Raw genomic sequence first — 17,054 nt, 5'->3', positions numbered from 1 at the left:
TCGGAAACTTGAAGCTAGCCTGGGCTACATATTGAGACCCTGTCTTCAATGAACACACACACACAAAAGTCAAACAAACAACAGAAATAAAGCATTCTTTATCCCAATATAAAGTAGATGCACCTGTGCCAAGAAAAATATGCTGGGTCAAAAAAGCAAGCAAGGACCACCAAGATCACGTGCAGAAATTAATAAAGCAAGGAGCATAGGATAACAGTGTCTTCACCAACACAAACACCTGCTCATTGGTATTTAAAGCTACAGCATTGTGTAAAAATGGCTACGTGACTAAGAATCGAGGAAGCCTTTTTAACACTTCCTCTTTTTCCTATCCCTTCTCCCCCATCTTTCCTGCCCCCCTCCATTCCCTCTCTCATTTCTTTCTTTCTTTTTTCTTATTGCCGAAGATAAAGCTCAGGTTTTCATACATGCTAGGCAAGTGCTGTGCCACTTAGCTGTCCCGCTGCATACCCAGCCTACCCTGGCATTTGTAACCTAGCGTGTTAGCAAGAGCTGGCTGTGCTTGTTTCTAAGGAGCCAAAGACGACTCAAAGGTCATCCTCAGATCAGGTCTGTGCTCAGAGCTGTGAACCTCCTGAGGTCCAAGTATGAGCAACCTTTTCTTTAAAGGTGCCCTGACCATAACACTTCTTCTTCTTCTTCTTTTTTTTTTTTTTGTTTGTTTTTTAAAGATTTATTTATTTATATGTATATAGTATTCTGACTGCATGTGTGCCTTCATGCCAGGAGAGGGCACCAGATCTCATTATAAATGGTTGTGAGCCACCATGTGGTTGCTGGGAATTGAACTCAGGACCTCTGGAAGAGCAGCCAGTGCTCTTGACCTCTGAGCCATCTCTCCAGCCCCCATAACACTTCTTGATTTGTAAGTTAATACGTCCATACATCTAAGCATCACCATAATGGATATTTACAATAACATCCCAGGAATATTTCAGAGCCATTAAGTACCATCTGAAACATCAAAATGAAATTGTTTACTATAGTGTTGTCATTAAATACATTAGTGTATTTAATTAAATGTGTTCAATGTTGTTATTATTTGATAGGTATAGCATATCACTAGTAATAAGAACATTCAGTAAAGCCGAGTGTGGTGGTGCACACCTTTAATCCCAGCACTCGGGAGGCAGAGGTAGGAGGATCTCTGTGAGTTTGAGACCAGCCTGAGCTACAAAGTGAGTTCCAGGACGGCCAAGGATGTTACACAGAGAAACCATGTCTTGAAAACACACACACACACACACACACACACACACACACACACACACACACACCACCTCCCCCTAAAAAAAAGAACATTCAGTAAACCACAGTAACCCATTGATAATCACACCAAGCACGAGACCATTTCCTTAAGAGTTCTGTTTATCCTGTACTTGGAATAGCCTCTGTTGGTTCTAATCGTGGTGGCTTTAGAATTTATAAACTCTCCATTTTAACTAAAATATCTTCTGAAATAGATAAAACATCCTTGTTATTCTTCACCCATGGCCATTGTATATTTGTGCACACATTGACACACATAAATGCCTGCATTCTAAGTACGACATTATGTTGCTATAGTAAAACGATAATAAATCATGAATATTTGGCCTAACAAAAACTTTATCCAAACTGAATAACAATCTATTCTGTAGAGATGTAGTATCTATTCTTGAATTTTTATTTATTCAGTCAATAAAGCTACTTATTTGAAGATAGAATAATATTTAGTATTGTTTAAAAATAAATATTTCCAGATCTATTCATAATAGCTTATATTTTTATAGTATCTTGTAATTTATAAAAATAATACAAATACTTAGTAACCAGTTGTAAATGGCAGAAAAAAATAAGAGTCGTTTAATAAATAATAAATGAGATTACATCTGATTTGGGAACCACGAGTGACAGGAGTCTAGTCTATAGACCACTTTTCTCAGACTTCTCATGTCACAGGACCTGTTATAAATACCTTGCTCAGATGGCTATTTTTTAAACAATACGGTTGGCGTCAGCTATTTTAAATAAAAGAGTCTTTCGATATTTCGTGCAGGTATTTAATCAGGAAGGAGAATTCATGTTGAAGTTCGGCTCCAATGGAGAAGGAAACGGGCAGTTTAACGCGCCAACAGGAGTAGCGGTGGACTCGAACGGAAACATCATTGTGGCGGACTGGGGCAACAGCAGGATCCAGGTACATTAGATGCCAAGGAGTGCAGATGGCCACATGGTTAACAGTGAAAAGTTGCCCATCCCAGGACCTAGGATGTTCTTCCTCCTTGGTTAAGTCATAACACTGTAGATAATCTCATGTGAAGGACCGAACACTCTCAATGGAAAGGTAGACGGAAGGTGACATCATTAGTGTAGAATTCTCTAATTCGGTGGTATTTTTTTGGTTTGAATGTTGTTCTCCTCAGACCCCTAAAGGGCTCATAGATAGGATTCAAGAGAGCCTTTGAACACAAAAGTACTGCTTGGATGTTTTACTAATCTGAAAGTGAAGACTTATTTTTCTTAGTTGTGAACACAGGCAACAAGTAGTAATTGCCAGGCAGTGGTGGTGCACGCCTTTAATCCCAGCACTTGGGAGGCAGAGCTAGGTGGATCTCTGTGAGTTCGAGGCCAGCCTGAGCTACAGAGTGAGTTACAGGAAAGGTTCAAAGCTACACAGAGAAACCCTGTCTCAAAAAAAAAAACAAAAACAAAATAACAACAACAACAACAAAAACCCAAGCAGTAATTTTAGAAAATCTCTGATTGTCACTAAGAAAAACCAAACACACACACACACACACACACACACACACACACACAATGTTCATGTCTCATTACAGTTGTTCCAGACACCCCACACTATTGTTTACATTCATTGCTATCATCATTTCTTTTTATTCAACATGCCAGTTAAGAAGCAAACATCCACTGGGCGGTGGTGGTGCACACCTTTCCCAGCACTTGGGAGGCAGAGCCAGGTGGATCTCTGTGAGTTTGAGGCCAGCCTGGTCTACAGAGTGAGATCCAGGACAGGCACCAAAACTACACAAAGAAACCCTGTCTCGAAAAACAAAAAAAAAAAAAAAAAAAGAAGAAGAAGAAGCAAACATCCAAAGCCAGACACTTGCTCATAACCCCAGCACATGGGAAGCAGAGGAAGAGGAGCAGTTCAGGTTGTTTTCCTCTATGTAGAGAGTTCAAGCCCAGCTTGACTGACTTCAAACCAAATATATACATGGGTATACTACACATATAATTACTATATTATAGTTTTCCTTTTCTTTGAGACATAGTTTCACTATGTAACCAAAGCTGGCTATGAATCCCTGTGTAACACACAGTTGAAAGAAAATAATTGAGAGTATCAGTATGATGCAACATGCTTTTATTTCATATATATATACACATACTTATATTGCTTAATTACCCCAACAGAATTCTGTATTAAAGAGACATTCTGGGATGAAGATGTATGTAGCTCAGTTGGTAGAGTGCTTGTCTAGTATGCACAAGGCCCTGAGTTCAATCCCCAGGACTGAGTAAGCATGGTGGCGTTGACATGGGAGGTTGAGACAGGAAGGTCAGCAGCTTAGGGTCATCTTTGAATACATAACAAGTTTGGGGCTAGCCTGGACTACATGAGACCCTGTCTCAAAAGAGAGAGTGACTCATGAGATCTCTATCATTGTTCTTATCCTGGTGGGTAGGAGAGTCCGATACTTTAAAAGGCAGGAGCTAGGCAAGTTACAAAGGTCCACCAATGCTGTTTGTGTTTTGTGGCCTCGTGGCATCTGCCTATTTACATTGCTTCTTAAAACTCCAAGTGGGCCAAACATAGTGGTCCAAAGAAGCCAACCTGGGAACTTGTAAAAGAGGAAATGTTGTAGGTTGATCTGTGCCTATTCCTTCAACGCAGCAGAACCACATGGACCCTCAGAGTCAGGCAACTTGAAGCTGTTGCCTCCACAGATGGGCACAGTGAACTATAGACTTCAACAAGGGAAAGTGAAATCTCGGTTTTGTCATTGCACACGTGACCGCCATAGTAATATAAGATGTACAACCCACAAGTTCTATGTCAGTGACTCCAGTCACGGAGGGAGCAGGGGAGAAAACGGCAAGTGTAAACGGAGCCAAGGGTTGTGTGCTAGGGTCCTCACGAGGACAGAGCACATGGATTGAGTGCATGTCACAAAGGGACTTATTACATTGGATTCCATGCCTCAGATGGGTGAGTCCAGCCATAGTCGTATGTATGTTAGAGAGACCAAGAAATGGTAGCCTTCTTAGTCTACCAGGCCGCTGCCTCAGTGGTCCCAATCTGGCAACTAGGGCCTATTCTAGACCCTGCATCAGTAGTTCTCAACCTGTGGGTCGAGACCTCTTTGAAGGTCAGATATCAGATATTTATATTATGATTCATAACAGTAGCAAAATTATAGCTATGAAGTATCAACTAAATAATTTTATAGTTGGAGGTCACCCCAACATGAGGAACTATATTAAAGGGTCGCGGCATTAGGAAGGTTGAGAACCACTGGCCTAGAGGATTCTAAGATTCTAAGAGACCCTCAGGTCTTCTTCAGCCTGTGCTGGAAGGCTAAAGAAGCTGGGTTCCAGCTGGGCAATGGCGGCACACGCCTTTAAACCCAGCAGTCAGGAAGCAGAGGCAGGAGATCTCTGAGTTTGAGGCCAGCCTGGTCTACAGAGTGGGTTCCAGGACAGTCAAAGCTACACACAGAAACCCTGCCTCAAAAAACAAAAATTAAAAAAGAAATTAAGAAGCTGAGTTCCAATGTGAGCAGAGGCTGTGGCCGCGACAACGAGGTAGATGCACTTACCAACCAGGGCAGAAGGCAGGGGGCCAAAAGCAGTAACTTCTCTCTCAGACCTCTTTATTGCCTACGCCACCATCAGGAGGTGCTGCTGCTCATGCCGAGGGAGAGTTACACCCTCCCCTCCACCCCAGCTAAACTTTTCAGAAAATATACTTACGGATGTTCCCAGAAGCCATCTCATAGCTGTTTCCAGATCCAACCAAATAAACAACCAAGGTTAACCATCAAATATTGTGTGTGTGCAGCAGCCTGGACAAACCCAGAAGGTTCTTTACATGCTTTTTAAATGCATGTTCTTTGGCATGTGTAACTTTCATGATGCTCTGATTTTGTGTTTGTGCAGGTTTTTGATGGGAGTGGATCATTTTTGTCCTATATCAACACATCGGCTGACCCCCTCTACGGCCCCCAAGGCCTGGCCCTAACTTCAGATGGCCATGTTGTGGTTGCAGACTCTGGAAACCACTGTTTCAAGGTCTATCGGTACTTACAGTAACAGCGGACAGCCCTGCACTGAGGTCTTGCACTAGAAACTGGAACAGAGTTTTCAATGTGGGACCAGATTACAATAGGACTTTTCATACTAGGAAGAACCTCTGGTGAACTTTCCAAGGTTATTTCTGAATGTAACAATTTCCTTAAAAACTGCTTATCCAATTTCCGTAATTCACTTTTAGGATTTAAAAAGAATCTCTTCTATTGAATCTATACAAACTGCAAAGTTTTACACCTGTGAACTATGGCTCATAGGACAGGGATTTATGTAGTTAAACTAATTTTGCAAATCAGACATTAAAAAGAATTAGCATATCTGTTGACCAGTGAATGAATGGTAGCCTTTGCATCGAGCTTCCAAGAACAAAACTTGTAGTTACCTATTTTATTTAACTTCGGTCACAAGACCCAAGGGACCTTCTAACCTCACTTTTACAGTAGATGTTATTACTCTGATGACATTTTTTTTGTTTTTGTTTTTGGTTATCAACAACCATATATAAATGACTTTAGAAAACTCTAAGGCTGTCTTGCAAGATCCTCCCAGCTCTGACTCAGGGCCCTCTTGAGTTGAGCCCATCAGAATCAATGCAAATTTCCCAACCTTTCTGGGTTTGATCAAAGATCTTTTTTTGTGTGTTCTCCTTACCTTCTCTTTCTGCTCACCTTGCATCAGAAAATGAAATATATTTTCAGGAAAGCCTGAAATTCCCGATGCTTTGGAAGGCATATGGCAAAAGCAAGGGGGACCCTTTGGTTGCTAGCCTCAGATCCACACACTGGAATGTAACCACGAGAACTCATGTTCATGCGCCATGTGTTCACATGTCTTTCCTCTTCCACATCACGAAAGCGAAAGCTTTACCTCCTGCAGAATGTCAGCACATGTAGTCGGACGCCAGTGTCCTAGGACAGAGAGCCATAAGCAGCCCTTTGGAGGACAAGATGGTGTGAACCAAAGGCATGTGATTGATTAATGATTTCCCCTTAGAGAGCAAGTGTTACCAAAGTTCTGTTGAGCATTACAGGTATGGGCATGTTATGGTTATTTATCATTGTTTAATGAATAGTAGAGGCATTAAGGGACAAGTATACATGGTTAGGGTAAGATAGAAATGTATTATACATATTATATAAGTATATATATATATATAGTTGAATCCTTGGTGTGTGGAAATGGGCAGCACTCTGACAGACAGAAGCATTGCCCAGTCATCCTTCAGCACATTCCCTGGCTGCTGCAATCTGAAGCCGTCCTTGCGAAAGGAGCCCCACAGCGAGTGTAAACGTTGCCACTTTCCAGCATGATGGTGATGCCCGCCTTCCAGGCAGCAAATGGCCTTCTTTTGCTTTCAAAAAAAAAAAAAAAAGGAAGAAAGACAAAAGAAAAAGACGTCTTGAAAAACTGAGTTTGAGTTACCTTTAAGTATAAATGCATTTTTTGAGAAACATTACCTGTCATGGATACTATAAAATAAGACATGGTCTGTTTCCACTGATGGATTTTTCTACTCAGTTCTACCAAACAGGAAAATTGTGTTTGACGTGTTTGATGATGACTTTGGGATTTCTTTCATTGAAAGCACCTTAGATATTTACTGTAAGAAAACACTTCCCTTACACACATATGACGGTGTTTATGGCTTGTTATCTTAAAATTCTAATGTTCTTGATACAGGAGTGTTACAAAATTTAGAAGGGAAATCTAGCTACCTCCAATGATCTATTTAATTTATTATGTCCACATCAACATCTGGGGGGGGGGGACGACTTTATTTTCAGAAGACTTACATTTGGATTTAGCTTGTTATTATTTTAGTTCTGTAGAGTTTTAAAAATTCAAGCCTGTCTGAGATTAGACATAAAATTCAATACCAGTTTAAGAAGTGATAAATTAAGACTACTTCTGAATACCATGGAATAAGCCTTTGAGTTTATGTTTTGATTTTTTTTTTCTTCATTTTGGGGATGGAACCCTTGGCCTCAGAAATACTTAAGCAAGAACTCTACAGCTAGGCTGCTCCTGCAGCCCAAGCATTTGGCATGAACTTCAATATTTGCATCTGCAGACTTCCTGCCAGGGGCCAGGAATGCATCTAGGCACTGGGACCTGAGGGACGTGTGAGAGAGACAGGCATCTCTGTCCTCTTACAGCTTATATTCTGGCGAGGGGATTTTGTAGTGCTGTTTATTAATAGTCTACCTGCAGATTATTTCTGGGCTATTTAAAAGAAAGGGTTTTTTTAAATGAGTAAATTAATTTTAGTTAATTTTCACAAGCAGAAAACATTTTTTCAAAGAGTTTGCCACAGGTTTTTTGTTGTTGTTGTTGTTTTTTTCTTGGAATGGAATCCAGGGCCTCAGACATGCTAGGCACATGCTCTACAACTGACATGTGCCTTCAGATTGCAACTATTAATTTGAAAATGAATTTACGGAATGAGTTTTTTTTTTGTGCAACACTGAGCTATTCGTGACCTGAGAAATTAACTCACAAACCAATCAGTCTCATATATAAAATATATCAGGCTTGGTATCTCAGTAGGAAATAATACAAATTAAGGTGTCTTTTAAATACATGAATATTGGTACAAACTGGAATGAAAGAATATTTAATTTAGATCTGTTTCACCATCAGCTACTAAAGCACCCGCTGTGGGCACTCCAGCAAACACTACATTCTGCATTTGGGTATGTGTGTGCACTTACTGTATTTCTTCATGGTAAGCATATTTTTTGGGGGAAAGTGCTGCTGCTAAGACACAAATAGACAAGATAGAAATGAAATCTTGTCTCATTTGACGGGAATGGTTTCTGGTAAACTAAGAAGGATTATTAGGACTAAGTGGTTTTTTTTGTTCTAGGCTGCTGTTACTGTTATTTATCTCTGTCAACTGTATAGAACCCGTTACACACTCATGATACATAGCACGGAGAAGAAAGTAAGCATTCAAATTTCCCTTGGGCACTAAGGACAAAAATAGCTTCAGTTAGGTTTTATAGGTTAATGACAGTGTGTCTTCTCCGACATAAACCTCCCCTGCTGGACACGGGGTGGTAGGGAGTCACTTGACCATCCAGAAACACACTACTAGAAAGCCTTTAGGACTGTGTGTCAGTTTTTTAACGATGTGTAAGATTTTGATGAAACTTTAGTCTCCACGACTAAACAAGCCCCTGAGTCTCCTAAACGTGACAAAATTTGAGGCAATAAGTACGCCTGGTCCATGCAGTTGCTGCACACCTGCTCCCACTACGTGTACAGGGTATGTATGTCCTCACAGGGAAGGAACTGGAAGAGCAGTACGTTACCAGGTATATGGAGCCTCACTCGAAAGGGTTAGCATAAATGCTTTGGTAATACCTACGGAGGAAACTGGAGAGAGCAGACCAACACCAGGTCATCTGTAGACCACTTCAAATGGGAAAAGTCTCGGTGTGCATTCGGACTCTGTGACAGCCTCTCTATTCACCAGCTCCTGAAAAGGGAAGAGGGAAGTTTTTGGTGAGTATTTTTAAAACAAGACCTTTCCAAGTAGGATAAAGTTGAAGCTTTCTGATGCAAACCTTATCTAATTCCCCTTAAAATCGATAAAGTCCTAATACCGTTACTTTCTGTAAATGTTGCAGGGTTTTAAAATTTACAATTATTTTAATATTTTTGATAACTAGGAATCTAGTATTGCCATAAAGGAAACGAAGTGCCCATTAAAAATTTGTTTGGTATAAATAAATATGCTTTTTTTTTTTTTGGTTTTGTTTTAAAAATGACAGTAAGCTACAAATCACGAAGCTAATCTTCAAAACACTTTCTAATGATGTACTGTGTGGTAGCTGATTGTGTGGTCTGTTTGTGGAGAATGTGTGGATGCTATTCATTGATATTCTAGAGGAGATTAATCATCAGCTATGTTGTTCCAATGAATGTACAGCACTTCCATTCACTTTTGAAAGCAACACAGCCTTAACCTTGACGCTTTTGCTTTACAACATGGGATGTTGTGTCAACCGAGTATGCGCTCCTAACATTCTTTCGATCATTCCCAACTGTGCAGCCTTCCGAGCCTGCCCATGAGTATGAAGGCTGCTCGTTTCCCTTTTGTTCCTTTGAAGATTTTGTACATTCCACCTTTACAGATCTGTTTCATACATTTTGTGTATAGGACACTGGTCTTGTGCTCTTTGCCATCCATTAATGATATAGCCTCCTCATATGTTCTTTTATGAATCCGAATGCTGACTGCCTATTTAAACAGAAGAATGGACGCTGTGCATCAATGTGTTTGTATGTTCGTAGCTACATACGTACCACAGTATTTTGGATGCTTTAGTCTATAATAAAACTTTAAATTAATTCTGTCTTGAAACATAGGAGAAACAAGAGTCGTGTGTATATCGTTACCATGCACAAAAATCTCAAATCATTATAATAAAGCTTGTTTTCTCCATTTTCAGACTGAATATTCATTTAACAGATTGCTCCCTGAGTGGAGGGGGATGGGGAATGTACCATGTAGAAGACTGCTATACCTCGACTAAACTGTTTGGACTAGAAGGAAAAAAAAAAAAGCTGACGAGTTGGGGAAATCGTGACACAGTGGGCAGTATGTTTACTTACAATTGTTGTCCTTATAATCCTCAAAGAATTTCAAGATAAGATGGCCTTTTCCTGGTCATGGCAGAAACTTCCAAGGGTCAGTGACTCAAGAGGGACCTCACTACAAGTATTACTTCTCACAACAAGAATTTATTTACACAGCATTCATCATAGTAAAAAATTCTGTATTATATCAAACTACTGGATGTATACTTCAAACCATAGAACCATCTAGAGTACATCACCATCCTTGGGGAGTCCAGTGTTGGGGAGCTTGATGGTACATGTACATGCTTTATCTTCTCAAAGAAGCTTTTTACCACAATCCTCAAATTCAAGAAAATACTTTTCAGACAATGTCTCTGTGTGCAAGTTGTCATGTTCAAACATTTTCTATTTCAGAACAGATTGGAACTCTGAAAGAGGTGGCCAAAGTTAGCCTTACAAGGAGAGATAAAGAAATAGAAGTTAGAATAAAGACCTAAACTGGCACCCCTGGCTACTGATTACATAATAATATTTGTTTTATTAATTCCCATCTCTGTTCTTCACTTTTTTATTATTGTTGTTTGGGTTATTTTGAGGCAAGGTCTTGCTGTTTTGCTCTGGCTGGTCTGGAATTCACCATGAAGATCAGGCTGGCTTTCAGCTTGCCCCGGGGCTCCTGTGTCCCACCTGTTACTTTTTCTCTCCTCCAAGCAGGTCCCATGGCCATCAAGGGCTCTTTGGCGTCTATCAGACTTAGAGAGGAGCACCTCCCATCATCTGGTACCTCAGACTGTTGTTCACTTGGAACATATCTCACATAAAGCCAGCTGCAACCCTTTCGGGAGCAGCAGGGTCCAGTTAAAGCTGCAGTTTGTCCGTGCAGAAGTGAGGGGATGGGCAGGGCAGGTAGACAGACATTCAGTCTTTGACCACTCTATTGTCTTTATGTCTAAGCATGCACAGCACACTAGAGTTTCCACTTAGCAAAGTGGAAGGACTACAAAGATGAACAGTAGAACCTGTACCATTCAGGAGCTCACAGTCCAGTTGATGAATGTTAAAAGTATTGTTACACTTGCACACTAGCAAGTGTGCTATGACCAACAGAATACCCAGGTACTGTTCTAGTTGCTCGGGAACAGCAACAGCCCTGGATTCACTCCAGCACTTAAAACAACAACAACTCCTTAGTCTATGGGCTTGAGACAAACGAATATAGTGTTGGCTACATTATTTATGGGGTCTGATGTGAGCTGAAAACACAGAGCCCCTTGTTCATGGAAAGGGGTCTGAAGAGATAGCTGAGAAAGTGTTTGCTTTGCAGGTGTGAAGACCTACATCCCATCCACAGAGCCATATGAAATGCTGGGAATGGGCTATGCATTTATAATCCCAGCCCTGGGGAGGCGGAGACAAGCAGACCCTGGGACTTGCTGCCTGGCCATCCTAGCCAACTGTCTAGGTGTTAAAAGCTAGAGAGCTTGGAGAAGCCTAGCAGACTTCCAGTGTCACTGGGGGCCCAGTATCCAAAGTCCCTGTTCCACTAGCATGGCAACATCCTCCCGACACCACTAGCTGCTGATGGCTATGGGCCGTCATTGCCAGGTGTCATCCAGGCTACACCAGGTATGCCAGAGTAAGTCTGTGGACATGCTAGCCATCACAGAATAATTGGGGGGAGAGATCAGACCAGCCTATGCAGGGGCCAAGACCATCATTGAGAAATGAAAGGAGACATCATTTGGCCTGAGGACTTGTTGGGGCCTGTTTGGCTGAAACAGAATGGGGTGCCAGATTCTAGCCTCCTAGTTAGCTCAGATGGTTCCCATTTTTGATGAGACAGTACCTCTCATCTTCTAGTGTGGATGAAACTCTGGTTTTCAAATCAGTTAACTCCTCAGCTTTTCCCTCCCATGGTATACCAGACTCAGAACCTATAATCCCAAAGTTTGGGGATTTTGCAGTTCGTTTATAAGAATTTGTATTTTAAGTACTTAGGACTGACTCAGGTTCTTTTAAAGCATGCATGAAGTTATAAACTGTCTTCCAGAGACAAGGATCCCCTGCCTACCTGCTCTGTGGAGCACTCAGATTGTCTTGTTTCTTTCCAGAAGCTCACACAACTTTGGGAACTTTAACACAGCCTATTTTACTCATTCACTGGTCTGTTTGCCATACAACGCAAGTTCTAATTAATGGACGTTTTGCTCAAGTATTTGAATGACTCTGTGCTCTGAAGTCAGACTTTAAAAATGCATAAATTACGTGTATGGAAGAGCAACCTACCAACCCCAACAAACACCTGGAAAACTTTCATACTAAGACTATACACAGATTTCAGTTCTACCCTAAAATGATCAAAATGAAAATGACTACAACTGCTTGTCTCTGTATAGAGTTGTTCACTTGATCTAGTAAAGCTTATTTTCAATAAAATAACAATAACAATGATAATAATAAGAGCATAGGGTGACAGAAAGCCCTTGCTGTCAGGAAGCCCTGACCTGGAATCCCAGGGTTGAAAAGGAAAACTCAAAAGAATAATTGAAATACAGAGCAAATTAAGAGCCCTAGGAAGTGTTAATAACATCTATGTGATGGAAGCTCCATGCCATATAACTGACAGACAGGGTCACCTCCTCCTTATGCCTGTTGTCACGGTGTGAATATGGCAAGCAGGTTTGTATGATACATACTCATTATATGCCGCCCCCCTCAACTATTGTTCTCCTTTGTAGGAGCTTTGGACATTTTTGCTACTCACCTTCACCCCATCTTATGAAGTTAAGATTTTAATGCAACTCTGAGAGACAGTCACCAGCAGATGTTAGAAATAATTTAGAAAGCCCCCATTTACTGTCTGCTAAACTCTTACAATCAGTAGACCCAGAATACTTATGATTCGCTCACAACACAGAGCACCTGCACCACTGTGTCTAAGAATTCCTTTTAAGGCTAGGAGCAGGAGCACACGCCTTTCATTCGAAGCCAGCTTGGTCTACAAAGCAAGTTCCAGGGCAGCCTGGGTTGCACAGAGAAACCCTGTCTCGAAAAGTTAAAAAAAAAAAAAACCAACAACAAAAAAAAAAAAACATTCTTTTATAAACGTACTCACTTGCTGCAGCCAAATCCCCATTTTTTTAAAGCCGAAAAAAAAAAAAAAAACCACACACACACACTTAAAAGCGAAGACTCAAATTTGCCCTTTAAAAAGAAAAACAAAAGCCACATTGAACACTTCAGTAGCAAGCAGCTCTGCAGCCCAGAGGCACCGGAAGGGCACCGCAGCCTGCCCTACCCCAGCCGGCACCCCGGGGCCCAGACTTTTCCATTCCACATTCACGCTCCCCAACCCAGCAGGTCCTTTGGGTCTCAGTCCGGTCCTGCCCATCTCAGGCTCCTCCTCTCCCCGCCCTGCTCATCATCTCAGGCCCTCCCCTTCCCGGCCCCTCCCCTCAGGCTCCGCCCCCTCCTGGCCCATCATTTCCCCCCAGGTCCCGCCCCTCACCGCCCTGCCTATCATCCCAGGCCCCGCCCCGGCCCGGTTCCTCCCTCGGGTCCTGCAGACCTCTCAGGGCCGCCAGGGGTCGTTGCGACCTCCCCCTGCACTTCCTCCCGCCCTTCCCACCCGACGCGGCTGTTGGCGCCAGAGTCAAACCGGGAGGCCGCCGCGCGCACCATGGTAAGAGCGAGCCCGCCACGCGCGCATCCCCGGGCTTCGGGGCGGCGGCGGCGGCGGGGTGTGCGCCCGAGCCCTGACGGCCGCCCGCGCCGCTCTGGGTCTGAACCGGAGCGTTCTGGAACCGAAGCCCAAAGCCCGGCAAATGGGGCGGGTCCGCGGCGCCTGCCCGAGAGCCCCCGCCACGGCGCCCGTGCGCCCGAGTTGGCGCTGAAGTTTTCAGTGCCCTTCGGTTCTGCTGGGATTAGAACCCGGGACCTCGTACAGGCCGGGCACGGCGCTCCCGGTCACCCCAGCCGCGCGGCCCAGCGTAGCCCTGCTGCAGGGATCACGGCAGTGAAAGTCCCCCCTGGCTTTAAGTCAAGGGCAGGACTCAGCCCGCCCTGCTTTCAGTGTGGGACCCTTGTGTGCCCGCCCACCCTGGCTTACTCCCTTTATCTTTTCGAACTTAATGACTTTCTGCCCATTAGGTCATTTTCATCCGCCTTCAAAGTGCCGTGCCATTCTTTTCAGCTCCTGGCGACAGGGTATCAGTGTGTCGTTAAAGTGACCCGAGATTTTAATATCTTAGTTTAGTGAAGTAGCCGTTACAAAGGGTGGACAAGGATCAGGTGGTGGGGCATTTATTTGAAGAAACTTGCCCAGCTGTAATTATAACTGATAACGGCCTCTTTGTGGTTAAACTAACAACCGGGCCACCTGGGCATAAAATGGCCCAAAGAGCCCCAGGACCAGACTCAAAAACAACTGTGTTGTTACCAGTGCCTCGTGTTATCATGTTTCTCTTTGTAGAATTAAAGTACCCGACTACAAGGAACTATTCATTATTGATGTGCCGGCCCTACCCTCTTAAAGACCTAACCCTCTTTATAGGGCCATTGCCTACCGCCAAGGGATTTAATGGCTGTTAACTCTTCACATAGGTACTTGCTATTATTTTTATAGCAATAAAGATCAAGAAAAAAGTTCAGTGTTATTCTGGTCAAAGTTAAACTTTTGACCTCTTGGCTAATCCTGGATTAAGAACAGTTTTGATTTGACTGGGCTTGTTAGGTAAACAATTGTAAGCATAGGCCTACGGCTTGAAATCGGGGAAAATCAACTTTGAGAGCGACATGACATCTTTTTAACTTTGCAGAATGTTATTGCAAATGACCAACAGGGCTGATGTTAGGAATTCTGTAACTACTTATTGGAGAAGATTCTTTAGATATCAAGGCTCAAAAAGCACCTTAAAGTACTTCACTCAAATCGGAAGTGTCATAGACCTCAGGTGGCTCTGAGTCCCCTTACTGATATGAGGGCATCCCTGTTTTGCCGTGAGGAGATCCCCTCCCCCAGTTTTAACTAATGAGTCATTGTTATTTTCCTTGTTGAGGAAGTCTCTAGTGTCGGTCGGATGCCCTTTCTACCTTAGGTATTTTAAATCCGCCCTTGGTGGTTTCCAAATGTGATCAGTAGTAACTGTTATAAGAGAGAGAGAGGAATAAATCAGTCTGAAAGTAATATAAACGTATGGCACAGTTCATCTGCCTTCCTGGAATGGCTTTTACAGTTGTTTAGTTGTAAGAGCTTTCCTGAACTGGGTTCCCCAGGACATGCCGTTAGAGATTCTCCGTGTTGTTGTGCTTCCGGGAATTGCAAAGGACTTTACAGGTACTGTGTATAAACCAAAATATTAGGAGGTTTGCCCCCAAATTTAGGATCTGGTTCCTTCTGATTTAGCCGCATGATAAAGCCCTAATGAAGGAAGCTGATGGAGCCTTGAATGAATGACATCCTGAGTGGATGTGTGTTGTTGATGTGCGTGACCACACCAAAGACACCATAGCCTCAGGTGTAGACGGATGGCAAAGTCTTTCCAGGAGATCCAGTGCGAGTTTTGGCAGTGTGTGTGGAAAATGTACAGCTGTGGCTTTAGTCTCTTCTGGGTGTTTATGGCCTGAAGACTGCCAGCCTATGGAGGCTGTTCTTTGTTACCAGGATTAGCTAAGCCTGCCTCCTTGTTCAGATGTATATAATAACCCTGCCTCCTTGTGTATCTATATGTAATAACCCACGTTATTACATAAAGCCACCTGCCTCTCTCTTCAACTCGACAGTGAACACACTGGGCTTCTGGAGTGCTACAGTTTCTCCATCCAGGAGTCCAGAGCACCCAATCCCAGCTTTCTGTTTGAGCGTCCTTCTGTCTGTCTATCTTTTCTTCATTCTCTTGCTGTCCTAGTTAGTAGGTCCAAGTCCCTAGAGCCTTGCAAGGGTACAACACCCTAAAGAGATTTCCACCTCTCCCACAGAGCCCCTGCCGTCCTTGGAAGTCTAGTGAGAAAAGCAAGTCAAAGCAACGGAGAATATTTTTTAAGTGTACATGCCCAGGCACATTGTCAACACTGCAGTTCAGTCCATACAGGGGAACTCGGCTCTACCCTTTTTAAAGTCCCTAAGATGAGTGTATGTATGGTAGTTTGATGCCCGCTGGCATGGGAAGGTTAGCTGGCTGTGAACTTCATGGTTGGCTCAGACACTGCAAGAGAGCAGTGTGGAGGGGATTCTAAAACACCCCTGCATTCTAGCTCCGCACCATAAATTTAACAGCAGTTCTACAGCTCCAGAGCTTGTTTACACGGCAGAGCGCTCTGCTTTCTCTCTGCTAGCAAGGTGATGACCGCCGGCTTTCCCGCTGCTTAAGTCACCCCGAGTTGTGTGTTAGAAGTGTTGTGGGCTTTGGAGCTTGAGCAGCTTGGAGTTGTAGAGTTGGCGCTTTCACTGGTTGTGGTCTTGATGTTCCGGGCTGGCCTATATGTCTGCTCGTCTAACTTACCCACAGTTTGCTAAACTCAGAGAGGGCAAAGGGCAGTAGATACTCTGAATTGTCTCAGTCTGCGGAGAGAAATCAACTCTTTTCGGTGCCGTAGATGATGTGATAGAAACGTGGCTTGGGAACCGAGGCTCAGCCTGTGAGTGCAGCAGAGGGAAGTCTTTCTGGAGAGAATGCCCAAACTAGGCTTTGGGCGACCTTTTGGAGTGTTGAGTGTGCCAGAGGAGAGAGGTTTTAGGTAGAGGAACATTTTTTTTTACAAGGCACAGAAATGAGAGAATGCTTCCAGTAGAGAATTCTGGAGATAATTTTGTTATTACAATCCAAATTGCACAGTGTTTCATCTTGTTGTGGTAAATTTGGGGTGGGGTGGGGAGCTACTCAAAGTAGTAGGCTGGGGTCAGGGGATAGGGGGCCTTCTATATCCTGGTAGGGTACTTGGATAATTATGAAAGTTGGGACCATCAAAAGGTTTTAAACAAGGAGCTGCATAGTCAGATTTGTTTCTTCCATGGTGTGAAAGCTGAATTTAGAGGATGAGACAAAAGTGCGTTTAGGCAGTTGAAAACAGGTTGCAGGAGATAGCCAGTGAAGGCTTGAATCCAGGCAGAGGTGATAGGGTGGGCCAGGCAGGAC

The 17,054-nt window shown here is 43.1% G+C and overlaps 2 protein-coding genes across 8 annotated transcripts in view; both read left to right on the top strand.

The window, feature by feature from the left end:
* Trim2 (tripartite motif containing 2) overlaps window positions 1-9,703 on the top strand; it is a 160,888-nt gene extending 151,185 nt beyond the window's left edge. For all 7 annotated transcript variants that reach the window (XM_037206695.1, XM_037206694.1, XM_037206693.1 and 4 more), the window contains exons 11-12: window positions 2,060-2,200; window positions 5,185-9,703. In XM_037206695.1, coding sequence (XP_037062590.1) covers window positions 2,060-2,200; window positions 5,185-5,337 — 294 coding nt within the window. In that variant the 3' untranslated portion in view covers window positions 5,338-9,703. The remainder of the gene's footprint in view (window positions 1-2,059; window positions 2,201-5,184) is intronic.
* Window positions 9,704-13,482: 3,779 nt separating this feature from the next.
* Mnd1 (meiotic nuclear divisions 1) overlaps window positions 13,483-17,054 on the top strand; it is a 68,368-nt gene continuing 64,796 nt past the window's right edge. The window contains exon 1 of the mRNA XM_028894281.2: window positions 13,483-13,603. Coding sequence (XP_028750114.1) covers window positions 13,601-13,603 — 3 coding nt within the window. The 5' untranslated portion in view covers window positions 13,483-13,600. The remainder of the gene's footprint in view (window positions 13,604-17,054) is intronic.

Source organism: Peromyscus leucopus, chromosome 6 (genome assembly GCF_004664715.2).
Source record: "Peromyscus leucopus breed LL Stock chromosome 6, UCI_PerLeu_2.1, whole genome shotgun sequence".
Lineage (NCBI taxonomy): Eukaryota > Metazoa > Chordata > Mammalia > Rodentia > Cricetidae > Peromyscus > Peromyscus leucopus.
Note: the sequence above shows the minus strand (reverse complement) of the source record. Positions and strands in the feature narration are given on the sequence as shown.